Here is a 27,761-nt window from a genome sequence, read left to right on the forward strand (position 1 = left end):
CAAGCAGCTGGCGGTGGAGCTCACTTTTAAAAACACACACACACACACACACACATACACGCACGCACAGAATCCCACAAGTGAGAGACACATTACCCTGGATTTTACACTTGTGAAGATCAAGTGGAGGGAAGCAAAGATCTTTCCACAAGGATTGACCTGCTCCCAGCCAGAGGATGCTTTTTTCCTAGTTTTTGCAAGCTGCTTGGTGGATTTGGTGTTGCCTCAAATTATTTGTTCAAGAAATTATATCACAAAGCAGCGTGTCTGTGTGTTTGCGGAGGGGGAGACAGGAGAGCCAGAGAATGCTATCACAAGTCTTGAGGATTTTGAGTGTCTTGTCTTTTTGCTTTTTTCAAGACAGCTTTATCAGGTAAGACAGATGCTTTTCACATTTCCAGGGTAAACAGTGTGTATTTGTATTATTCCTTTAGTACTACAAATTATAATTATTAATATTATTAATTCCTCCAGGTACAATATATTATATAAACACCCACTGTCTATGGCTCAATGTTAAACTTTGTTTTGATAACAGAAAGCGCGGTGACAAAGTAGTCAGGAAGGCTGATTTATGTATTTATTGCAAAATTGTGTTTTTCAGATAAATTGTGTCTTGTTTTCTACCAATGTGCAGAACTCTGCCAATGCACTTGAGCTGGTTGAAACCTGCTGTAATTGCATTTGTATGCTATTGTTTAGGGTTTCTTTAAATCAATCAGCGCTGCATTCTGTATGCCCAGACAAGGCACTGATAACAATAGACTGTGCAGTACAACACAGAGAGACATATGACATGACTACAAGTAACACAGATGTGAGAAACACCCTTGAATTCTTATTTCTTGGTGGTAATATTTTATTGAAGGCACCATTCAAATTCAGATCGAGAGTTCTCTTGGCTCAGATGTTGAGAGGTTAATTAATATCTCGATACATGTAAGGTATTGAGGCAAGAGAAGAAGGGTCCCAGCCAGTGACACAATACAATCAACCTCATGATTTCCGTTCAGTCTTGCTTGAGTGACAAGAGTTGCCTGATTGTTCTGAAGAGAAGCTCAGCAGCTCAGGCACACACATGAAATAAATAAATAAATAAATAAAAAGTTGCACAGCAGATGGTATAGCAAACATTTTCCTTTCTTGTATGCCTGAACATAGGAGCAAACAGTTTCAAATTCATTTCTGCTGTATCTGTGCATTAAATCAGCCATATCAAACGATCCAAACCTGGCTAGTCTAAAAGCTGACAGATTCCCCTCTGGGAAACTCAAGTTTCGAGCTGGCAGAATCAAAAGGGGACCAAGATCTCCCTGCCTGCACATTCAGCAGGGAAAAGGGAGAACATCTTCCTGGAAATCTTTGATCTGCAAAGCCATCAGGGAAATTAAATGATGAGATCTTTCAGACGGCATTTTGCATGCCTTAAATGCACCCTGGAACAGCAATTGAGTAAAGCGAAATTCCTAAGATGCTCCTAATGAGTTTCAGAGAATCAGATCTAAACTAAACTGAAGACACTCATGCAGTGTGCGTGTAAAGGACTGGGATCGGATTCAAGTTGACAAGGAACAGGCAGGTGCTTGATGTACATAAATATGACTAGACAGGATATTTGCTGGCAGGATATTGCAAATTGTTGCCATGTCCAGAGTCTAGTTTAAAAGTGCAGTGCCCTATACAGGTTATCAGCTTATACGCCTATGTTAAAAAGTACTAGTTTGTAGGTATTCCTTGTATTTATTTATTTTTACAAGTATACAAAAATAAACCTTTATGAGCTAATACCCCTTTTAGATACAAAAAAAGAGTGTGAGGAGTTATAACCTCCTGCTGCTGCAAGTTTTTTGGTTCAAAGAGGAACACGGTGAGAAACAAGGTGGGTTTGGGGGTCAATAAAATATACATTTGGAAGATGTATACAAGCTAGACAGCATACAAACATTCTAATAAAGACACTCTATGTGCAAGTAATGGTTAATTAGAAGCAATATTGTGATCAGCATACGTTCAGATTGAACAGCATAGATATGTACAGTAAGAAAGCAGATATAGACAGCTAGCCCACTATGAGGTTATATAATATGTTGTTTAAGCAGCTGGAACTAATACAGAAATCGTATTAAACAGATATGTTATTCCAATTGTACTTGACTTAGCTTGATCAGACAAAAGTCTAATAAATTCTAGATGTGAAAAAAAGTGACTCAATGAACTGTAGGGAGCCTTTGTGCCTGCTTTCAGTCTATGTTTTGAATTAGTCATGGCAATGATGTTAATGGATTTACACATGTACATATATATTTATATATTTATATCTTGTTGAATAAGGCATTTGTATTTTAAGACTTGCCCAAAGGCAAGTGCTTGACAGAAAGGTTTATGAATTACACAAAATGTCTTGTTCTATATCAATTATTCAGTTCACCATTGCTTGAAATAACGCCAGAGTTGTACTGAACCAAGAGAACCCACATCATTCTGAGCTCCTGGATGAGATGCAGCGAGTTGGGCGCAGTCAGTCAGTATCTCCTTGTAGATAGCCATAATGTGCATCACCAGCGCTAAACCACACCAGAATCAGAGCTAATCAATCAGCAGAATAAAACCATCAGATTAGGCTCAATGGGACCAACAATGAACGATCAAGTGACGCTGCGGAGAGAGTGGTGTGACACAGAGGGCAGGGGTTAAGGGAAGACGATCTTTATTTCCCCCAGCGTCCCTGAAGTGTCATCCAGAAAAATGACTCCTTCCAGTTACCTTCACTGTTACAGCATTAATGAGGGAAAGAAATTAGTGTGTGTGAGCGTGTGTGTGTGGGGGGGGGGGGTAACTAAAAGCAACTTGCAAACACAGAAAGAATTGTACCAATTGCTGTATCAATCTTGTTTACATTCTTTCAAACAAAACATTGATTTATAGAGTTATTTAGACCAGAATTCAATTCAATCTACTGTTTGTTAAAATAAAATATGTATTCGTACAAAACAAGAAATAAAAGATTCATTTAAGGGCTCAAAGGTATGCCAATGTTAGGCATGGATACGTTTCCTGCACCAAAAGGGGCCGAAGAGGAATAATCTGCACCTAAGACCTGCATTGTTTGTGTAGTTCAGCCTTGTTTAATTCATTAACACAAAATAGTTCAAAATTTACTGGGTAATCTTACCAGATTAGGACCAGCAGGGACTGAAATATAAATAAATAAATACATGCAGGTTTTAAGTATAACCACATATGGAGCTACAATAAGCCGCCATGTAAAACATTTCAACTCCAAGAGCACTGCAGTGCAAATATTACATTGGGAAGAAGATACAGGCATCTGTTTTCCTGAGCTTAGTGGTAACTCTGATGGCAATTCAATGGCAATTGAACAGAAGCTTGTAAAAGCATAGCAGCAAAGAGAGCTGTCTGCTTGACACTGCAACGCCCGACTGCTCTCTGAGCATGGATAAACAGAGATGCATGGTAATACTATTTATAGGCAGTCTGTCATTCCTTCACACATCAGGTATATATATATATATATACACCCACACACATTACTATATGTATTTGCTTGGTGACATTTGTGCCCCCTGGACCAGAGAGATATAACACACAAGAGAAAGACCGTCACCTCACACATGTGGCAGTGCAGCTTGCAGCATAACCTTTTCAAGTCCATGTGATTGTAATGGGAATAGAGACACAGATATTGTCGAAATAGCCAGGGATTCCCCATGCAATTTGTCAGATGGAAACTAGGCAGTATTGATCTCATCATTCTGAGCATCTCTGCTGCTTGGAAATTACCTTTCTGTTTTATTCAAAATAAACCAATAAGGAAAAAAACAGAACTGCCAAAATAAGACACATAGATAACTCCATTGGCAGTCATCAATCCAAATAAAGAGCTTTCATCTCCAAAATAAATATGAATATGTTTTTTTTTATTTATTTGTATTCATTATGTTCTGATATTTGCACACCACCAACTGGAGAGTGCATAGTATTGCATTGTTTAGACATATTTTCTCTGCCCTGTTGTACCTTGGGCAGAATAATCATTGCAATTACAATTCAATTTGACCTATTTTTGGTTGGTTATTTTTTTTTTGTTGTTGTTTTTGAAACAAAAAGTGCACAGGCGTCATTCACAAGTTTTTATAGATTATTTAAGAGCACTAGGGCCTGGCAAATGTATGTTACATGTTGGAAAATGAAAACTCTCTGAAGTAGAAACCTGACAGATTGGAAAACTGAGTTCAACACTGTTCCTAATTACATTGAGACAGTCAATAAATTTGAAAAAACTGTACGTCCGGTCCACACTGCATGAAAAGACATGCTCATATATTTGACCATGCATGACCCACCAGGTTGAAGTAGTTTTAGAAATCCGCACATCATATAATGCAGAATCAGCCTGGTACCAAAGGCAGTGATGTACGACACCATGAAATTAAAGAAGCTTACGTTTTGCCATGTAAATATAATAAACATCAAATGAACAGCCTCTGTCAAAATGCTGGTGACCTTGATCTCTAAGTAGTGTAGCAAATTAAAATGAATATGTTTAAACTCAGCCTTGACATCTTAAAATATAATAATGTTTGGTTATGCATATAGCAAAAGTCCAGCTCCATATATGATCTGCATTACAAGTTTGTGTTAGTTAATACACAGGGGACACATGCCTGTGCTCAACTGACATTTATAAAAAGCTGTCAGTTTTACACTCCTTCGTTAATTTCATGCAGCAGTCCTGCCCCGTCTTCTGGAAAATGAAGTGCAGGCTATTTGAAAAAAACAGTGATTTAAATGGTCTATATCTGTCTATCAATACTAATTGATATTGTGAGCTATATAGGTTAGCTAGACCCTGGAGGATCATTGTTTTACCCCCTACTGAATCAGGACAAAGGTTCAGGGGTGTTATCTTAATATACCGGCTTTATTCCACCTGTAACGCTTATAAAAGTGTGTCAGAGTATTCACTATAGTGTATCATAGTCTTTCCTGGTTTTTGCTATGTATTACCAAACGTGTTCAGTGCTTTACTATTATTGCCTATGCTTTGAATGATTTTGCTATGGCATACTAACACAATTTAAAGAACTAAACTTACTTTGAAAAAGGACAGGAGTACACACAATAAAGTACCCTATCCACATTTCTGTTTCTTCAGCTAGCTGTGGCTGGGTAAAGTGCAATAGAAGAATCAGATGACTGATGATTGTTGTTTTTTTTTTGTCAAGCTTTCAAAGACTGGCTTTGTATGCAGAGAACTGTATCTGGACACTTCCAGCAGTGTTTACATAACTTTCACAATGAGAAGCAGGAAGGAAATCCATCTATCCCCCAGTTCATCAGAATTAAACAATTTGCGGACTGCCCTTATACATAGTACACAAATTTTGCATGTTAATTTCACAGTTTGCAAAATGCATAACCATTCTTTTCCTGTGCTTGTTTATGCATTGCCACACTCTCACCATCCTTTCATAAAATAAAACCAGAAAAGTGTCATAATACACTGTTCCACGCTTACCCTTGGACTGCGTCCTTAAATCGCAGTTTTTGTTTTGTGGAGTTAAGACATTGATTAGCCACTGAAGTTCACTGCCAGTTACTGTATTTGGGGCCATGCAGGCAGCCTGAGCTGTAATGAAACCCATCCCTATTAGCAAAGGTAATAGAAATCTGAAGACATGCAAATATTCACTCTTGCATGATTGTTCCCTTCTGTCAAATTGAAGGAACACATTCATCAGCAGCATATCAATCTCCTGTTTCTAATAAGGTATGTACATATTACTGTAAAATAATGATACAGTATTTACACAAGGCAGACTCTGTACGGGTGTATCCAAATTTTCTCATAGATTTCCATTAATGTATTTTATTTTTGAGCCACTAGCTGCTTGTGTTGTTGATACAGGCTTTGCTAATTTCATTTTAGCTCTAGGCGAAGTTCAGATCCACACTTCACTAGGCTAGAAGTCTCAGCCTCATGTTGCAGGAGAACAGCTCGCTGGGGTAATGAAGTGTTCACTGGTTCTTTAATATTTAATTTAATCAATAGGTTTGTCACGTAGCTCTGTTTGGTGATCTCAGAGTTTTTTTCAGTTTAAAGCAATACTTTATACTCTCTGGATCTGTATAATATTTTTTTCTGTTTCTCATCCAATGAGTTCTTTATCATTATGAATTACTGCAGTTTCTGCATAATGGATATTTTGACATGTTTAATAAAATCCTCCTCATACTTTACCTTCGGGGCAGAAACTGAACAAGATTGAACAAGGCCAGTAAAATGACCTCAAGGGTGTTTTTTTGTTGTTTTTTTTAAGAAAACAGCAAACAGCAAACAGCAATTTAAACAATGAAACCCTTTAAAAGTAAAAAAAAACAAAAAAACTTAACAAATGAAGAACAAAAGCCCAAGGACAAGAGGACCAGTTATAATGTTGATAATGCCCTTCTTTAAATGAAATGGGAAAACTTACCTTGAGAATGGTACAACACCAAGTCTCCCTGCAGAAAGAGCACTGAACTGGAACTATGTGCAATCTAAAAGCACTCAGCCATTGCCACACCAAGGTAGAGGTTGGGGTCAGCTGAAAGACTGCAGCAGCTTGGTTTGGGGTGAGCCCCAGTCAAAGGGTCTCATGACTCAGCAGCCGAGGTCCAATCACTGCTCCTGAAACTGTGATCAGATGGGAATAGTTCAGTTCCTCGTAATAACTGTGTTCATGCTGGAATATGATTAACATGGATCCTGAGCTATCCTGACATCTTCATCCATATTCATACGTGACAGGTACCAAATCAAAGGCATTCATCATTTTATCCAGGCTGGCAGATTCGTTTTGGCAGCCTCTGGTGGTGATAGATAGCAGTTTGTCGCCCCCCCCCCCCCCCCCCAATGCTTAAACTAGTGTGAAATATCCAGACTTCTACCCTCCTGCTCTGCAAATACAGCTTTGCAGCCCAAGTCGTCAGCTGATTTACCAAAGAGATGCACTATAGTATACTCTCATACGTATGCAATAAGGCCCGACAGGGTGTCCGTATACGTCCAATATACAGACACTTCGGGGTGTTGTGCAACACAAGATATCAGAGTACATTATAGGCCTTTGTAGGTGGTGTTTAAAATGGATTTAATTTGCACACCATTTGAAAATGGAACTGACCGTTTCTTTTTGATTTTGCCCAAAATAACTTCTGAAGTTGTTATGTATTGAGGCAAGGAATCATAGGAACAGATCATATCAAAAATAATGGCACAATACTGTATGTTGACTTCTTACTACTTTACTGATGCACAGATCGGATGATTGGTTACAACTCTACTCGTTCTTAAGGATGTTTTATCTTAAAATAAACCTTAATATTGGTGCCACAATGCAAAATGATGTGTTGGCAAATTAAATACTTTTTTTAATGGATAGCTGTTGTTATAGAAACAAATAAAAGGTCTACAACAGTCTTAGAAATACCATTTTGTCCACCAAAACAGATTTCAAAATAACATATAACTTTGTAAATAGGGCCCACTGCCTCATTAACAGTATGAGGCAAATAACCTGCTCCATATGTGAGCTGTCTTTATAATAGCTACCTGATTTATTCTTTTGATTATCCATTTTAGCATTTTTAAAAGGAGGAGCCACTGAACCTTGCATCCCATTTGCAAGGGATGTCCTGTCAGCGTTCATCCAGCGGAGAAGCAATTAATCAATAAGCAAAGAGAGAAAGATGGACACAAAAAGGAAATTATAATCTTGTTGAAAATGAAGCACAGCAATTCACATAATGTAATAATAAATCAGATTATGGAAATCCCAGAAAGAAGATTTCATTGAAATGATATGGATTTTTGAGCAGGGTGTTCGCATTACAGCAAGATGTTGTTGGTGAAGATGGAGAGCATAGTCATTACAGAACGCTTTGTCAATAGTACATCGCCACAGAGAACATTCTGTTTTGGATTATTTACCAGTTTAATAGTTATGAGATTTTTGCAAAGGGTGCTCTTTATTTTTTGATTTTGAGGTGAAATTATCCAATCAGCAGTTTTAGCTCAAGACTGGCTTTTGAGTATTTTTTTTCCAGTACAGCAAATTAGATTAGGATACCCGATTTTCAGTCATTTATAGGTGTGGTGTGTAGACCAGGACAAGAACAATTGTTTTGTTGCAGGGCAGATGCCCATCTCATGTACATTTGTATAGCTACGTGTATGGTTTGTAAATATTGTATATATTTTTGTTTATATTAAATCCCTGCATTGTGTCTAGTTCCCCTCCAACAGGCAAACAAGCTGTCCATGTAGCTGTACGAGTTAGTCTGAGAATGTTGTCAGGTTAAATTGGTTGATGAATTCCCAATTTAGCTTGACCACATGCACACAGTAGAAGACAGCTCCTCAGTAGTTCGTTTAAGGATTCAAGAGTAGCCAGTGCTATTGCTATTCATCCCATTTACTTCAGCTCCCATTCCTACAGTATTGGAATGTAATTTAGAATGAAGGGGCTGCTGATAGAAATTATGCAATAAGGATGAATGTCATCATGATTGGTAGAGGTGCATATACTTTCCTGGTGTAGCACTAGCTGTTTAAGGCTAGACTGAAAGATTGGTAATGAAGCTGCTTTGTGAACTAAATAGCGCATTATATGTGTGTCACGTACTTAAAAAAATCAGTATCATACTGTGTTAAAAAATAAACAGAATGTACGATGTAGTTTCAAGCCCACTGTAAAATGTGAAAAAGATGCGTTGTTTTATTTATTTTTGTATTACGTTCATGCTTGTTGAGGCTAAATCCAATAAAAGGTAATCAATCCCAACAAACGAAACACTGTTTTAACCAAAACCAATTGGATTTTCGAGGAGAGCCTGAAGAAAAAATATCACATCATCAGGGGCGGTAGGCTAGACGGCGCATTTGGTGCATTCCCCGAATTATCACAAGCTTGAATTAATAACTCTGTGATGCATACTTTTAAATGTCTTAACGCCCCAAGAGAAATTAAGTGCAGGGGGTTATTAAATTAGGACATTAGATGTTGTTGAGGTTCATGTAGTCTTATGGTACCAAGATAATGAGTTATCCTAGAACAAGTGACAAGAGAGTGACAATAATATCCTCCAGATTATTGCCTAAAGATGTAGATGCTAGATAACCATGGGGTTAAAGCTGAAGAGAGCCTAGTTTTGCAAAAAATGGCGCCATTTCAGGGAATAAAATACTGGATTACTTCTCTCATACTCCATAGTCTTGGTTATCCCCACAAGCCCCATCCGCCCCCATGAGTAGAGCAACCTTCTGGATTTGCTGTAGCAGCAGTATTGACTAATTTGCCAACTGTTTTTATTTTTTTATTTTTTTAATGATCCCATAGAAAAGTGCTTTGTCTCCACTGCAATGACAGTCTGCATGGTTATAAAACCTCAGGATGATTGTTCCCCAGGCCCATTCTGGAAGCATGAACAGGGAGGGGGTGGGGACCACACATCAAAGGAAGGCAAGGAAATTGGAATCTGCTCCTAAAAACAGGCCCCAGAGACCATCTATCCTTAACCAATAGGCTTTACTGCCAAGAGCTACCAATTAAAACAAAGCCAGATCTATAAGTGTAGGTATCCCCAGGGGCCCTAACACCCAATCATTTAAACGTATTGTTGGGCAGAATAGTAACAGTGGAAGCATTGACCACTGGAAACACACAATTGACATGCTTTGAAAATGGTTCAACCATACCCTGCATTTCTTAAATCACATTCTTTATTCTACCGTATTACTGTAAAACGTTATAAAAAAAATACTATTCGCTTAGAAGTTTTATCATATTGTGCACACTGACTGTTTGGTCATATTCGCTTTATATTCGCTGGATCATGGGAATGGTAATATCAAAAATGTGTATTCTTTCTAATGGTTGGTTTGCTAATGAAAAGCAATTGCCAGTGTTTAGGCAGAGATGCCTTTTTTGTCTAATTGTAATTAATCTAGTTCAGTGACTTTATGTTGAAACAGTATTGCAAAGATTGCATTCGATACAATCATTGTTCAAATAAATCTGTTATAGTATTGATGTACGTCTGCTTTCACCAGCTTTCACTGTAACAGCTCCACTTGTCAGAGCACCACAACAGGCATATTTAATGGCAAAGTGGATCTTCGTTGCGACCACTATCAACCGCATTTCATATAAAAATATAAGAATGGTGCAGCATCTCACAACACATGCAACAGTTAATCTAGAAAAGTTTCTGAAACTGGCAGGAACGCTTTCTAATGCAAGGTAAAGAAGTTGCAGTCTGTATTTTTAAAGGATGGATCTAGAGTCCTATTTCAATGAGGTGGAAATTATGATGTCCATTAACTAGCTGGTGTTGTAACCCCAAGTTAATACAGAGGAAACAGGTATGCAAAAGATCAATTTATTGATTCTAGAATGGTATATTAAGATAAGTGGCTTACTGTATCTTAAACTCTCTCCTGTGATCTTCCACTTACAGTAAATTGGAATTCCTTCATAATTAACTTTTACTCTGAACTGTGCTTCTTGGAAACAAAAATTGCTTTCTGATTCATTGAAATGATGAAGGCTGTTTTTTTTTTTTACCTTTACTTGACCCTTCAGCTTGCATTTTGAATGAACTAAACTTACAGCGACACTAAGGGGTAGGCCAGTGCAGAGAGAATTGACCTGTATTGAAATGATCCAGGATAACAAGGATCAAATCTTTGCTTTTCCTAGATAAGTCTCTGATTGCCCTCAAAGCAGGAGGCAACAGCAAAGGAACAGTAGGCCGACCCTCCTTCATTCTGCTGAGGCACTGATTGAACTGTGGACCAGAGGGAGAGCATTATCTAATGATACTACCCTGGAAGCTTCTCATCCAAGGACTAACTAAAACCAGTCCTGATTGGCCTCTTGGATCTTTCTGTCATGGCCTCAGGCAGTCATATTTAGGCAAACTAAATAATTTGTCATGCACTACTGAACGTCTCAATGGGGAAGTCATGTCAAATCAGCAGATGCCAAAGATTACTATGATTCTTAAAAGCATAGGAAAGTGTTGTAAGCATATGAATGGTACAAAAAAAGAGTATGGTGAACAATAGTGAACACTATGGTAAACTACAGCCAGTGCATAGTATAAGCATGGTAAATGTTAATATTGTGTCCTGGTGCCACTTCTGGAACGCTGTATAAAATATTTTAATTCAGTTGACAAACACTGTTGGTGATATGTAAACTCAAATGAATATTGGTTCACAATTTTTCACAGCTAAAATGTTTTAAAAGAATGAATCATCTAACCTGCAGTATCTCTAATAATTATGATCCTAAGGGAACTATCGCCTGTAATAGTATTTGGAAAGGGTTGCTATTTAAAGTTTTTTTTTTTATAAAAGATTCACAGAGTCTACTTCCCTGTATGAACAGTGGATTACTATTTTGAAGGATGCACTTTCGAGTGAGTATGCTTTTTTTAAAGCCCGCACAGCTCTAGTGAGGAATGTTAAGAATCGTCTAAGCCATCACATGAAACTACCCTCTCTTGCATTTCAATATGAAAACACTGAGCTATCCTTGAAATGGATCGTTGCAGGAACCATACATTTTTTCAATTGTTTTTGGAAGCCACTGGAAGCAGTTTTAGAATTGACCTCTGTCACTGTGAGCAGAGCAGTTGCAGTGTGTCACACAAATAAAGTGCTTTACAATAATTTAGCATTTGTTATTGCCCGAGCTTTTACGCTTTATCATTTAAGATTACCGTATTCTTTCGAATTTTAGAGCAGCCCAAATTTCTCACCCTCAACTTCAAATAAAATCAAATAAAGACGCATTTACAAAGATGCGTCTACTCACATAAGAAAACGACGTATGGAGGCAGTTTGCAGCCGTCTGCTGTCGCACAGAGCATTACAGTTATGCTTTTCATTTCCAGTTGTGATTACTCACACATGTTTTTCTCCCTTTTTGTGAACTGTGGTATTGCTTGGCAAGTAGAAAAATACGGGGGTCTGATTAGAGCTGAGTCTAATAACTAGTAGGGAACCCTTCAACTGCCAGTCAGTCACTTTGCTGTTTGTGTACTCGGGCAGTCACACACATCACTATACTGTACTCGAATTTAAGATGTAGGCCATTTTTTAGAAGAAAAAATGAGTTAAATAAAGTGTGTCTTAAATTCGAAGGAATACAGTAGATTGTTTATATTCTAAATTGTCTCCAATCAAACTTTTGCAGAGGTGCCACATGAATTGAGAACATTTTTGATTATTAGATATGGCCTAAGGGGTGCATTGGATTATTGCATTTGCCTCTCTGAACTCTGGAGGCCTAGGTTTGTATATTACTTAGGTCGTCACGAGTGAAACGAGTACACAGTACTCTAAATCATAAAAACAAGACAATGGAGTAGTGCTTTGTAGGGAGGCTCATTAGAACCTGTCTCGTCTTGCTATAGACAGTCCTAGAGTCCTTCAGGGGTATATTTTAATGATCTTACTGGCATCAGACTTGCAAACCTTTTGGAACGTAGACCTCTTATGCCTGTATTTTTAATGTATTTATAGCAGAAATGTTATTAAGTCATTAAATCTTGAAGTGAAGTGAAGATGGATATTTTAGCCAGCTTGTCTATGACAGTAACATTTTTATTTAGTTATCTTCCGTGGCATTTGATTAATATAGTTATATTTCCTGGCATTTTATGTAGATAGTTTCCTGTCATTTATTGTATATAGTTCCCTGGAATGTAATGTATATACTGTAGTTTCCTAGAATTCTATGGCGTTAGTTCTCTGGCAAATCAATTGTATAAAGTCCCCCTCCCACAATTTAAAGATAATAAAAAAACACCCATTACATGAAAACAAAGCATGCAAAAGCAATGTGTGTGCAACATATACACATCTCCTCATATTGTCCTTGTTTGAAAATGTTGGCTACCATAAAAGTTCATTTGGCCCCTAGCTTTCAAAACTTCAAACTTTGGTGGGCACCAGCATACAAAGTGATTTGTCCCACCCTGCATACAGGACATAGATACATACAGTACATGTTAAAGACAACCCGATGCACGCTTCCAAAGCAGAAGTAAGAGGTCTGTTTTTTCTCATTTTTCCAGTACAGCATGGCTGGTTGACTGGTGCGTGGTGCTCATTGTGGTCAGTGTCATTTCCAGTTTTCATACCAGGTTCTCAGTTGGTTTGACTGAATGGGCTTCTAGTGACAAAGTTATAGTATGGTTTAAACTGAGGGCCTTATCTACTGTGAGCCAGTTCTCTCACCACTGAGCCACTTGTGACGTGTGAATACTTAAGCAAACACTAACCTGTATCACAAAGGTGTTCCTCTTAATACCATTCATACTAACAATCATTATTCATATAGCATTAAACACATTCTTGTGTGTTTTCCTTCCTTTTCCGGAAATGCAGACCAGGATCCTGCAAGGAGGAGATCAAATCAGCCAGCAGGGCAGCCTCCCAGCCCATGTCCCCGTCCGACTTTCTAGACAAACTCATGGGAAGAACCTCGGGATACGACGCCCGCATCAGACCCAACTTCAAAGGTATCTCTGTGGGTGACTGTCGCCAACAACAGTCCCAGAATCCCCTGCTTAATGTGTTCACAGTGTTGTTAGCATCAAATAACTTTCAAGTCTTAAAATACATTCAATCAAGACTTCCGAAGCAAACAGATAACAAACAGTTAGCCCTATACTGTAGAACTTGCAGTGTTTAATAGTCTCAGTTTAACTTTTCCTCTTCCCCCGGACAGAGCAATCAGGACGCAGGTGTTAGCAATTTTATAAATAGAAGAAATTTGAATTTGCAGTTAATTAATACCATTTCTTTCAATTCAGGTCCACCTGTTAATGTCACCTGCAACATCTTCATCAACAGTTTTGGGTCTGTCACAGAAACCACAATGGTAAGTGTTTACTGTCAGAAAAAAGAGCGTCCTCAGCAGTTTAATAAAAGAATACTGGTATATTTATATTTCTGTGTGGTTAGCAGGTTTTTATGAGTAGCAGAACTAAGGGGCATTCAGTCAAAAAATGCCTGCATTATTTCCCAGGTCTTCCCTGTATTTGCATGCTGTGAATCAAGTTTCAAAGAATGCATTTCCAATGTAGGAGTAATTGAAAGTAAACTTGCAAACTTGCATAATTGGTCTCAGAGGGTTACTATCATGTAGTATATTGTTTGCATTTGCAATTTACTTGACTTTTTAAGTTATTTAAAAATGTGGGGATGGCCTTGAGCGGCTGATAGTTTCAGCAATGGTAAAGGAACATCTGCAAATTACAAGACAAGATCTGCAAAAATAACCCATATATATCTATATAAATACAGTATATATATAGATATATATATGTATAAAAAAGAAAGATACATTGATAGATAAATAGAAGAATATTTGGGATGGGTTTTCCGGTGCAACTTGGACAATTAACCTTTACTGTATGACCCTTCTTGGTGTCTGTAAATTTAGCTACTCCAGGTATTCATTCATATCCATGGATAATTTAACTACATAAAGTCTGAAACTGTCTCTTTGCAAAACCAGTGACCCTGTGATGAAATATGAATGGGTGTTGCCATTAAGTTGCTGAGTGGTCAGACGCAAAATGTAAAAATAACGTCGCTGTGCTGCAAGGTGTTAATGGGGCTTGTGATGTGTCTGTTTAGATATGTTTAGTTTCCTGGGAGATGGTGTTCAGAAGGAATGGCGTGGGAGGTATACTGATACGCTTGCAGAGGGTTAGATCTGACTGACATTTGCCCCCAATAATATTTTATAAGCAGTACCTACTTTAAAATCTTCAGAGTTAGTGCAGCATCATAACGCATTCACTGTTACAGTTGATTTTTGTGGCCTTGTTCACAAAGGAAAGTCTCGTAATACTAGCCTGATTTTATGTTATTCGCTGTTTCAGGGCAATTACGCTGACTGCAAAAACAGCACTGCCAGATGTATATGTCTGGCCTTGACTTTTCATGTCTTTAGGCCATAGCCACACAAGTCTGAAGTTAATGTTAGAGTGTGTAGATTTTTATGACTAGTCAGAAGTCTGTTGTAGCCACTAAAGCAGTGCTTAAAGGGTACAGTTTGATGTCAGATATGCCAACATGTTCAGAACATGTTCAAAATTGTGCTGATCAATATAGAAAAAAATCTAAAAGAGTTAATTCTGAAGGAAGTCAAATCCCAAAAAATAGTTATGTGTCGCCACAATGACATTACAAAGGTTAAATAGCAAGTATTCTGTATTGTACATCAGCAGGTATCAGAAGATTATATCATTGGGTTGTAAACTTTTTAGAAAATACCTAAATCAGAGCCAAGGTGACAAACCTTGGACCCCCCAAAAAAACACATATATAAATTGAATATAATCTAAACACTTGATACTCTAACCTTGAAAAAGTTCAGTAAATAAAAGCAAATAAGAACATAAGAACATACGAGAGGAAGCCATTCAGCCCATCTTGCTAATTTGGTTGTTAGTAGCTCATTGATCCCAGAATTTCATCAAGCAGCTTCTTGAAGGATCCCAGGGTGTCAGCTTCAACAACATTAAGAAGGCGGCACACATGTACTGTGGATCTTAAGAGCCATTCGTTTGCCAGCGCTGCCCTAAATCAAAAGAACAAAGTAAGCACCAAAGTGTTTTATCCCTCAACTGTATTACAGGATTACCGTCTGAACGTCTTCCTACGACAGCAGTGGAACGACCCCCGGCTGGCGTACAGTGAGTTTCCGGACGACTCCCTGGACCTCGACCCTTCTATGTTAAACTCCATTTGGAAGCCTGATCTTTTCTTTGCAAATGAGAAAGGTGCCAACTTCCATGAGGTAACCACGGATAACAAGCTGCTGCGCATCTTTAAGGACGGGAACGTGCTCTACAGCATCAGGTAAGGAACGGGATCTGTATGGCCACCTGCACCTTCAAAACCAGATTGAGGGGTTACTGTTTGAACTAATTCTACCCACGGTACTCACTGGGATATGAAAACCTAGGTGCCCACAGTAGATCTCTTTTCGCTACCCAATTATCAATTTGTTATTCTTTAACAGTCAAATGTGCCAGAACTGTTCTCTTCACTTACTGCTTTAGTGCTGGTTAAAATTACATTGTCTCAGGGTACATAATGTAACTGCTTTTGCCTAAAATTAGTTTTCTCACAATACTAAGGAGGCTGCGAAAGCAAGTGGTCCACCTTGTGATTGGTGGAAGGGTCAGTGTGCAAAGGGTCAGGGCTCAGCTTACCTGTCTCACATGTGAACCCTAACAACACCAATTCGAAGCTTAACTGGAACCTCAGGACAGGCTATAAAATGATTTGAATTCAAAGAACACACATATTGTACTGTTACGCTATTCACAATACAAATAGATGGGAAATCAGTTTGTCTGGAAAGCAGGCTTCTTTCAGTTTAAATTAAATATACCAAAACACATTCAAGGGAATTAGCCAATCAGAATACCTGGTACCCCCTGTTATATAAAGTACAGTGCTCCATCGTTGTTTTGCGTAATTCACAAATTCAGTTAATTCAGGGTTAGGCCCTGTTGACTGTAAATTCTTTATGTATAAGGGCCCTTCACAACTACCCTCAATATTTCCATATTTTAGACGTGTAAGTCAGACAGCACAATAACGAGGGAGCACTGTACTGTATCTTTACCAATCTTTCCTTTCCTTTTTTCAAAACCTCTCTTCTCCCTCTCTGTTTCCTCCAACTCTGCTATCTCTGTCTCTGTCGCTGTTCCGCTTTCTCCCTCACCCTCTCAGGCTGACTCTGATTCTGTCCTGCCCTATGGACTTGAAGAATTTCCCTATGGATATTCAGACCTGCACCATGCAGCTTGAAAGCTGTGAGTCTCATTTTAATCTTTCCCATTTTTCACCCCGAGGTCTGATGGAAAATCAAAACCGGAAATACCAACAACCCAGGTCTCCTGCCTCATGCCTCAAGCTAGGTTAACATATTCATCTGGAGAGCCGATTTCGATAACATAAATAATACAACTTTCATTTTACACAATTGTTATTACCTGACTTACCTTTTCCAAGCCTCGGGATCCTTTCATCCACTCTCCTCCTCAAAAAGAAAGGTGGGGAGAAACAGGGTCTGAACACAACAATGCACTGTGCCTTCACTTTGAACATGTGTGATTCTGCCAAACAAAAAAAGAGAGATATTTGTTGACCAAGATCAAAAGCAATGAAAATCCCCCACACTGAAGAAGCGTCAGATCCGTGATTCATGTTTTCTGTTATTAAAATTTTAAATTCTCATGTCACAGAACTATAACTTTTATTAGTTAGATTGTTGTTGCTCTCAGCCGGTGTGTTGATTTTTGTTTCGATTCCCAATTCAAAGTGCTTCAGGCTTGCATGCTTACTTCCAATACAAACCACCATCCCTAATACACAATACACTTTTTAAAGGGCTAGTACAAAGCTAATTAGCTATAGCTGGGAAGCTGTAATTACCTGTAGCTGCAGTTGAGACAAAAGCACAGTTTAGATCTTATTAACAGAAAGACCTGCAGTCTAGGGCGTGTCTGTGGGGACTTAAAGATGAATTGTGAATTGTAATGTGGGGATTGAAGAGTTGACAATGTCATGGGAATGGAAAAGAGTAATGGCACTTACTGGGTTGCGTTTAGTGCATTGCAATGCAAACGCACACAGAATTCTATAATCTTATCAAAAGTTCTGCTGTACTCGTATTGTCTACATCTCTTTAATTGGAACTGATATTGAAGCTCATTATCAGAAGGTCTTGGCACACATATGTCCCTGAGCTGACAACACCTTCCCAAGAGCTCCAAGTATACAGTACAGCCAAATATTTCATCACAGTATCATCCATATTCATACACCTCTCACAACCGATACAGTTAAAAAATCTCCATTATAAATCACAAGACTGTAAGGAGTCCTGAAAACAATTAGTCCTCAACAATGCATGCACCATCTTGAGCACTTGATGATGTATATTATATCTCTATCCTTAAATCATAATAGCACTGCGCTTTTCAAACACTGTGCAATGCATCAAGTAGATGGTTAACTTCAATGTAATTCCAAGTCTATAAATCGGGATGCCCTACTTACAGCGGTCACTTTAACTGCTGTAGAATTGTAGTTGTCATCTCATTACACCTGTTAGTTTTGCTAAGCATGCTCCACTGCCATTAAGGCTCGAAAAGCCTGTATAACTTCTTAAAACAATCATTCATTATTGTTTTCTGTTTACTCAGGTGTACTTTGACTGATACAAAAAACGCCTCATGAACAAGTTGTTATTTTGTTCCTGCTTCTTATTGGAAGGGGGATAATGTCTTGAATAATGTATGATTTTGCAACTCAGACCCCAAGGGGTTATGATAGACATCACTATTACTCAGACATGTCAAGCATGCAACACAGTTATTGCATGCTTCATGCATTTGAAATGAGTTTGTGATCTCCTAGAATAAGAATGTTAACTTTCAGAACTCAGAAGAGAGGGGGATGGGGATTTAAAGCTAGTTTGGATTTTATTGGATTACAATATTTATTTCAATGATTTGGCCCAGAACACAATGCGAAAAGGCATGTTTGTGTTCCAATACAAGGACATTGTGGTGTGTTTGCAGAATCATTACGAGACGTATTCTGCAAACAAGCTGAGCTGAATTGCAGTAATTGAACATCCAGCACTATTTCTTTGCAAATATTTTCCAAAACCGCCCCTGGCATACAAATGAAAAATGTCTTGCACCCCAAATTCTGAATGCATGAGGACAGGAAGGCTTCTCAACAGCCGCTTGTCAACAAACAAATGGAAAACGTTACTGCAATAAACAAGTATGTACCTAGCCTACTCTTTATAAATGCGCTTGTCTTTCTTCACTAGTTGGTTACACGATGAACGACCTGATCTTTGAGTGGCTGGATATCAGTCCCGTGCAGGTGGCTGAGGGGCTCACTCTCCCCCAGTTTATTCTGAAAGATGAAAAAGACCTGGGCTACTGCACCAAGTACTATAACACAGGTAGGGGACATAACTGAATCCAAATCCCTTCCAAGTAAATTGGATCAAAAAGACTCATTTGTGTGACATTGTTTCCCATGCAGCACTGTAACCTGTCAATTTTAAAAGAAAAAAATACTTAATTTAAATATTTGTACAAGATAATGTATATTATCGGTACTTTTTCAAGACACACTACAATGGTGATAGGTGTATTAGTTCACTTTGCAACCTTGTAGGTCATTTACATTTGGTCTTACAAGAGAAGAATCCTATAATACAGGGTATGGTTGGTACATTTCCTCAGGAAAATCCTAAATTTTAGGATCAATCATGCTCATGACCCCCTCCCCCTCCTCCCACACTCTACATGATAATCTCCACTCCTGTGAACGCCCAGGTAAATTCACCTGCATTGAGGTGAAGTTTCACCTGGAGAGACAGATGGGCTACTACCTGATCCAGATGTACATCCCTAGCCTGCTCATCGTCATCCTGTCCTGGGTCTCCTTCTGGATCAACATGGACGCAGCTCCAGCGCGGGTTGGCCTGGGAATCACCACCGTGCTCACAATGACCACCCAGAGCTCAGGATCCCGGGCCTCCCTACCCAAGGTCAGTCAGTGATCATGACCATTGTTACTGGCTTACTGGTTTTGTGGATGACCAAGAATGATTTGCTCAATACAACAATTAGTCAGTTTAATACTAATACCTCATTAAACATCAAACATTCCTCTGGTCTAATAAAGAAATTATAAACAAGGCTTTTTATAAGCAAATCTTTCTTTTGTAACTTTCTTCCTTTACAGCTTTGGTATCCTCTTGGTCCGTCTAATAAACATTTGGCACACAAACCCTGCTAATAAGATATATTACTACAACATACTTCCCAACATTTGGAAACTGTTCAGCGGGACGCTTGTCTCCTGAGGGGGAGTGGGTCATACCCATCATACACATGGGAGGAGTCATATGCAAAAAACACTCATTATCATATAATAGACTAATCCCCCCAACTCAACACGACACAACCATCATGACAGTAAAAATACACATAATGAAGCATTCTTACCTTTGTATAAGTTAGTGATCAGCAGATGTGTCAGCCGCACGAAGAGCACAGCGTGTGGTTTTCACTAACTCTACTGTGCAGAATAAATGATTTTATGGGTAAATATCGGGACTTTCTTCCTATGCATCGGGACGCGGGACATCTGCTAGGAAATCGGGACTGTCCCGACTATATAAGGACTGTTGGCATGTATGCTGCAAGATTGCAACACACAGGAAGAGTAAAAGACATGACAACCTCCACGAGCTTGCCTTTCCATTGAATTTCATCAAATACACAGACAAAGCGTAGCAACATATAAAATAAGAAACCAACACAAATGCAGCACATTTTCTTCTAATACCATACTAGTACCAGAATTGCACAGGAGTGCAGATATAAAAAAGCAGTTACACAATAATGCACATGCATATATGCACTGGGTACTAAATGATAAATTGGGACTGGCCATTCCCTGTTTCTTACGTGGTCTGGTCCCGTGCACTCTGTGTTTCAGGTGTCCTACGTGAAGGCTATCGATATCTGGATGGCTGTGTGTCTGCTTTTTGTGTTTGCGGCCTTGCTGGAGTATGCAGCCGTAAACTTTGTATCCCGACAGCACAAAGAGTTCATGCGGCTGAGAAAGAAGCAGAGGCGACAAAAGATAGTGAGTAAAGCATTGCATTGCTTCAAGTATGCTAGATATCCATCCAATGTCTGCAGCCAGAGTTATAGGACAGACCAATACTGGGCTGCGTGAATGGCTGTTTCAGCACGGATATTAATTTGCCCCTTTCAGAGCTGATTAATTGGAAGTTTGATGGTGGTGTCCCTTCTGTTGCTTGAATCAACCCCCCTTGTTTAAGAGTCAGTCCTTGTCGTTCAGCTGTCTCCTGTCTTATCTAATCACTGTGTAATGATTAAACACATTGCTTCCTTTTTGTCAGCCCTGTAGGGGTTTATCTAAAGGCTTCCACTTTTTTTAATTATGATGGGGAATGTTTTGATTTGCCTGAAACTCTCTCACTCCCCACAACTGCATTTGACTCTCTTTTGGCATGTCAGCAAAAAAACCATACAAAGGGGAGGATTTGCTCGTGATCAGAATATAAATAACTAGTCTTCATTACTATCTTAAAATAGGGTTCATTATAACACAGCTAATGCATCTAGTATGCGGTGCACTTGGACCGGAAATAACAATATGCATTCAGGGTTCTTCATTTTCATTCTTACCAATTTTACTGGCTATTTCTTGTTGTACTTCTAAAGCTTTCTTGAGTTGTGTGTAGCAATTGTCTTACGGGTTTACGAGCACAAATCTATTGCAGCTGTATGCATAGTGTTCTTTGCTTTCTGTGTTTTTTTTTTAGGAGCTCCCCCCATACTGTAACACACCGCTCACTTTTTAGAGAACCGTATTTATTTTGAGCACTCAGGTTCTTCATTGAAACATCAATACAACTTTTCAATTGTGTAACAGGTTGGAATTAGAGGCTTTGCTGCTTCATAGGATAATATTCAATGTATTTGTTGTTTCAGCTGAAACACCCCTTATAAGAACTACCCTCAGTAAAATCCCAGCAGTGTGATAAAGCACAGTGAAAACAAAGTTGCGTATAGGTCAGAGAGGTATGGTAAAGTACAGGAACAAACATGGCAAAATTGATGGTAAAAACTAAGTACCATATAACCATTGAAAATGCATGGGAAAGCTGCAAATGTACTGTGGGGCACATTTAAAAGGAGTGTAGCCGGGGCAGAGACATATCAGACAGTAAACAGACAAGCTCTCACACCATGCTCATGTCGGACGCACAGCGAATCAATGTAGATTCTACATGAAAGATAAATATATAATTGAATAATTACATTCATAGAATATGCAAGCGTTGATCACTGCATTTTCCATCCTATTGTTTACATGGATATATATTCCCATTTAGTGTCAAAGCTTAACCATTAACAGGCTAGACACACACATATACTTTACTCCTAGAGGTGAGTAATTGATTACAGCATTCTTGTCCCTTCAGCTGCAGTACCACTTCTGACTGCTTGGGGGAGAGTAATTAATGGTCCATGGTTTATGCTAATTATGTGGATCAGACACCTCATTGTTCCAATCAGTTATAAATATTACACATTATTGCAGTGCTCAAGTCATTTTAAATCAGAAAATGTGTGTGTGTGTGTTTTTTTTTCATGCTTCTGTCTCTATGACTGTAACAGCGACAGCTATATGCATACGGGCAGGACAGAGCTGCAGTTCCTTTGGACAGAATATTTACTGTGATTAAAGTAAGTTAAAATAATCTTTTACTGTGCTTCGGTGCAAAAAAAAAATGAAACCATGAAGCAGCAGCTTGTTCCGGTGTATGTGTATTTCATTTAGTTAACTGTATGTGTTAGTGTTGGGCAGCAGTGTGGAGTAGTGGTTAGGGCTCTGGACTCTTGACCGAAGGGTTGTGGGTTCAATCCCCAGTGGGGGACACTGCTGTTGTACCCTTGAGCAAGGTACTTTACCTAGATTGCTCCAGTAAAAACCCAACTGTATAAATGGGTAATTGTATGTAAAATAATATGATATCTGTATAATGTGAAATAATGTATAATGTGATATCTTGTAACAATTGTAAGTCGCCCTGGATAAGGGCGTCTGCTAAGAAATAAATAATAATAATAGTGTTGAGTTGGCATTAGCACAGTAATACTTTAATATATAACTTTTACAAGTTTATAGGTCTGACTTGTGTAAAGCTAAAAAGGAATAGGTAACATAAAGAAATCCTGGTATATTTAGGAATAAATGAAAGTGAAGAACCCTAATAATATTGTATAAAGAAATACTGAGTTTTACTACAGTACCCAGTCCTGAATACAGTATATATATGAAACTGTGATACGTATTCATAATGCATTTGCATGCCAGAAAATACATACTGTGGGTATTAGCTTGACAAGACAAATGGGTAAGAATAAGAAATATACTGTACTACAGAAACACCTGTCAATTAGAGATAAGAACTCTCCTTGGTGAAAGGAACACAGTGTATTTATGGAAATCTGTTTACTGAATGCAAGAAGCTCTGCATCTAGGTCATGATTTGAACAGCAAATAAAGAAGTTAAACTATGTGGACGGCACACACACACCCACATGGCTTTATGACTTACATACTGTGCAGGGACAATAGGAGGACTGAATTGATAATATACAGCACACAGCAAAAAAAAAAAAAAAAAAGGTTGAAACTGGAGTAATTCTGCATCAGATCCTTCAGTAATAGTAATCTGCAAGGGCTTTGGGAGTGCTGGGAATTCTTAAGGACTTTGACAGGCACAAGCTGTGGAGTCAAAAGCAAGGGACGGTGAGCTGAAAGGAAAGCATGGATAAGAGCCACTGCCCAACAAACTAACCTAGAGTTTCTGAGGGCTTTATAACATTCACGGACCACGAACAGCAGCAAAACATTAACAGGAACATTGGGTATCAAAGAACTGCCAAGGTGGATGTGCGCGTGTGCTAGGGGTCAGATCTGAGAGAATGATGACGGAGAAAGCTAATTATCCAATTCAAACACATTGTCAGAACTCCCCCAGCACATCTCAGACAGCATTACATGAATCTCAAGACTGAGCGACAAATTAATATTCAGGGAAGTGTCTAAATGAGTTTTCTTTTTTTATAGAAAAATCTATATGCTCCTTTTTAAGGTCAATAGAGTCCATTAGTGGGCTGTTAAAATACAACTGAGTATTTAAACAAGGCATTAAAGGGGTATTTTAGTCTGGCTGGAGGTATTACTGATATCAGCCCCCTTCCAGGATGGCTTTGACACCCCTCACTCTCTGCAAACTGCTACAGGAAGAGGCTGCCCAACCCCTTCAGAAAGCAGAGAACACTTTTATTGTTAGCCCTCTGTAAATTAATAGCTAATGACATGATAATGCTAAATATATTCTTAACTAAAGGAATTTGAGGTGTAAGCTTACACACAAACCATTCTAAGCTCCTTAGAAGGAACCCCACAACCTTCAAGAATAGTTTGAAGAACTTTTTAAAAATTCAATCCTTTAATAACTTGTGATTTAGAGCTTTGTGACTAGGTCCCTGGATGTCAGTCAACCAAAACTGGTTCATAATCCCTAGAGCCTGTATAAGAATGCTTCACCACAAAATGAATGCACAACAAAACCCATATTCAATATGTTTACTGACATACAATACCAGCAGTACATCGCAGGAATGACCAGTGATTCTGGCCTGGTTTTGGCATAACAATCAGATTATTTACCAAGCAGGTAAGGAATAAATGTCATACGTACTGTACAGTGTATGACGCTACATCCCACTTACTGTGTATCATTGTTAACAGGTAAACTGTCTTCTTTTAGAGATTAGGTCAGTATTCAATTATTGGTATGAAATTACTTTATAATTACATGTTAAATTGCAAAGAAATATGTAGCGTTGAATAAGTTAAATGCCATTCTCATCCTGGCATCTTAAGGCCCATAATAAACGGTAATTACGCAATGATTGTCAAGACTTATCGTAAAGTCTCACCCCCTTCTCCTGCTCTCTCCAGGATGAAGACCTGGCTCGTCAAAGTCGTGGCTTCTACTTCGGAGGCTACGGACTGGGACACTGCCTGCAGGTGACGGACGGCACCGCGGTGGAGGGGGCCACCATCTTTGCCCCCCCGCCGCCCCCTCCCCTACCCAAGGACACCGAGGCTATCCGCAAAAAGTTTGTGGACCGGGCCAAGCGCATTGACACAATATCCCGGGCAGTCTTCCCTTTGAGTTTCCTCTTTTTCAACATTTTCTACTGGATCACCTACAAAGTGCTGCGGCACGAGGACATCCACCAGGCCTTGTAGGAAACACTTATTTTCTAACCAAAACTGCCTGTAAGACTTCAAAGAAAAATATTTGATTGTATTTTCTGCTAAGACAACCCGTGCAGTGTGTGATAGAACTAAGTGCCCTGAAAAAATCTACTCTGATTTGAAAGTTTTGTTTTTTTTTTAACAGCAACTTGTTTCATTTTTCTTTTAATAACTTGTTCTCCCTTGGATGATGTTACAAGAGAGCCCCATTGAATTATAGACTAAACCAAGAAACAGGCACTATTCTTCTCATAACAGCCCTCCAGAAGGTAACATGTACTGGTTACTTCTTGTTATTCTCTAATCTATTGTCAATTCTGTTTGTACTTACCCTAGTTTTGCAGGTACGTTCAAGCTGTAAATTGCTTTCCAGTTGATGCACTTACCTGTGCTGATCAGTTCCATCCTTGTATTTGCCATAGTCCCATAGCACAAGGGAGAAGCAACTTTACAGAAACTCTGTGAAGTGCACAAATCACAGGTATGACCTTCACTGGGTGAAAACAAGCAATTTAAATTTATGAAAGTAACATTGCAAATATACAAGAATACATCAAAATATACTGTGAGTGAGAAAGTAAATCCTAAGGATGTCATCTTTTGTAGTCTGAGAAGTGCATTTTTTTTCTTTTTTTCTTTTTTGAATAGGGAGTCATTAAAATAGAGACAGCTTTTAAAGTTAGATTTTAAAAAATGTATTCTACCATATACTGCATCTAAAAGAAAATATGTTTTTGAAGAAAAAAAAATGTACCTAAAGAAATATTTTTTACTTAATCTTTGAATTGCTAACTTGGGGCAATGCTTATAAATAGCTAACTGTTCGGAAGTTTTAACCTTCCAAATGGATCATGTTGAATATGCTGAACCTATCAAATCACATCTGGTGATATGTTTATGCCGTAGCTGCTGAATTTGAATGACTGGATGTCTGTAGAGGTTTTCTTGACAAAACTAAGATCAAAATCTTTGTTTGACACAGCAGCAGAGCTTTACCGTGTCTCTGCTCAAAACTCCTTTCAATCTCCAAGCTGACAGCTCTGACATGACCGGCATGTCTATTACAGATTTGGATACCCAGTGGTGTAACTCAAGGTGCAGTGTTTTGTTACAAATTTGAACACGGGAGCTTTGTGATTTAAGAGATTGAAAACCCAAACCACAGGACCAAATGCACGGTACATATTTAATAGATTGCAACATGCACGTCTGTCTTTCTATTTGGCAGCAGCTAGTTACAGCACACACCCCCCCCCCCACACCTTACTCTTTTTTAAAACAGATTTTAGTCTGGAAGAAATACTTTTTTTTCACCGATTGCATGGTTTATACTGTATGTTTGAATCAGTTTGGAGAATTCTCTGCTGATGTTGGTCGGTTGAAATCATGTTTCTTCAATGGAACGGATGAGTTTGGACTCTAGAGACTGGACTACAGGTGGTAATGAGATGGTATTGCACTACGTGCGCAAGTGTGAGTCATCTCTGGAAAAGGAACGTGGCCTTGAGGTATTGCATCAGCAAAAGTGGTGCAATAAACAAGCCCTAATCCCCAAAGTAATATAGCTGATATGAATCCACCTGAAGGAAACCCGCATAGTGTGATGACCCTCTTCTGTTATGTTTTCATGGGTAATAAGTTTGTATATTTGATGAAATACAGTCGGCTTCACCAAATCGGGATTTCTGCTTAAATGGGATACAACTCTGGGAGTCGGTTCATCTCAATTCTATTTATGTCGTTTAATTGGGCCGTCACTTCATTTAATTGGGATACAGAATTTTCAAATGATGAACGGAGATCGCTTTTCAAAGCAAGACAGGTTAGCATAGCACCGTGCAGTGAGTCTGTGAGTATGTGATTACGCTGTGACTTGCGTAAATTGCATAGACCACATTGAACTCTTGAAGGAGCTGCTGGAGTCTCCTGTGGTTTCTCAGGGTGCTGTTGCAAAGACAGTTGGTGTGTCAACATCGCAGGTGTTTTGTCTTGTGATAAGATGTGATTTCATTCTTTTTTACTTCATGTACAAATAAAAAAAACAGCTATTCAATTTATTTAGGAATAAAAAACACTATTGATGTACTTTATTGTTTGTTTATTTAGCAGATGCTTTTATCCAAGGCGACTTACAGAGACTAGGGTGTGTGAACTATGCATCAGCTGCAGAGTCACTTACAATTACGTCTCACCCAAAAGACAGAGCACAAGGAGGTTAAGTGACTTGCTTAGGGTCACACAATTAGTCAGTGGCTGAGGTGGGATTTGAACCGGGGACCTCCTGGTTACAAGCCCTTTTCTTTACCCACTGGACCACACAGCCTCCTAGATGATGTATTTAACATATTCATTTTTTTTCTTTTCATTTAGAAACAAAAAAGTCTGAGGCCGTCAACTACCTCTCGTTTAATTGGGACAGTCGCTTAATCAGGATATTTTACTCCTCCCAATGACTCCAGATAAAGCGTAGCCGACTGCAACTCATCTTTTTAAATGACTTGGGACGGTTTTGAAGTTGTTTAATTAACCCCATATGTCAATTCACAGTCACAGATTCATGGAACTCTTGTCTTTTTGAAAAGTCTGACCATCCAATCCAGCTAAGAATATTGAACCTTTATAAAGGAACCACCATACAAATGTCAGTTTGCCATGTAGATCATAACATGCATTTTTTGAGTGCTGATATAGTGCTTGTATAAGGGGTTATTGAACAAAGAGCTGTCTTCCTGTTGTGTGATGTCATCTG

General features: G+C 38.7%; 1 protein-coding gene across 2 annotated transcripts; it reads left to right on the forward strand.

Moving 5' to 3' along the window:
• On the forward strand, positions 1–27,097 carry LOC117411946 (glycine receptor subunit alpha-4-like). Of its 2 annotated transcripts, XM_058989335.1 has the most exons (10): positions 1–373; positions 13,463–13,596; positions 13,891–13,958; positions 15,726–15,949; positions 16,832–16,914; positions 18,948–19,085; positions 19,465–19,679; positions 20,636–20,785; positions 22,351–22,419; positions 24,710–27,097. In XM_058989335.1, the coding sequence occupies exons 1-10, from the start codon at positions 306–308 to the stop codon at positions 25,001–25,003; spliced, it is 1,443 nt and encodes a 480-aa protein (XP_058845318.1). In that variant the 5' UTR covers positions 1–305; the 3' UTR covers positions 25,004–27,097. The 2 variants fall into 2 exon arrangements, with proteins under 2 accessions (XP_058845318.1, XP_058845319.1); XM_058989336.1 differs by lacking the exon at positions 22,351–22,419 and having other exon boundaries at positions 3–373.
• Positions 27,098–27,761: the final 664 nt, after the last annotated feature.

Source organism: Acipenser ruthenus, chromosome 16 (assembly GCF_902713425.1).
Source record: "Acipenser ruthenus chromosome 16, fAciRut3.2 maternal haplotype, whole genome shotgun sequence".
Taxonomy (NCBI): Eukaryota; Metazoa; Chordata; class Actinopteri; order Acipenseriformes; family Acipenseridae; genus Acipenser; species Acipenser ruthenus.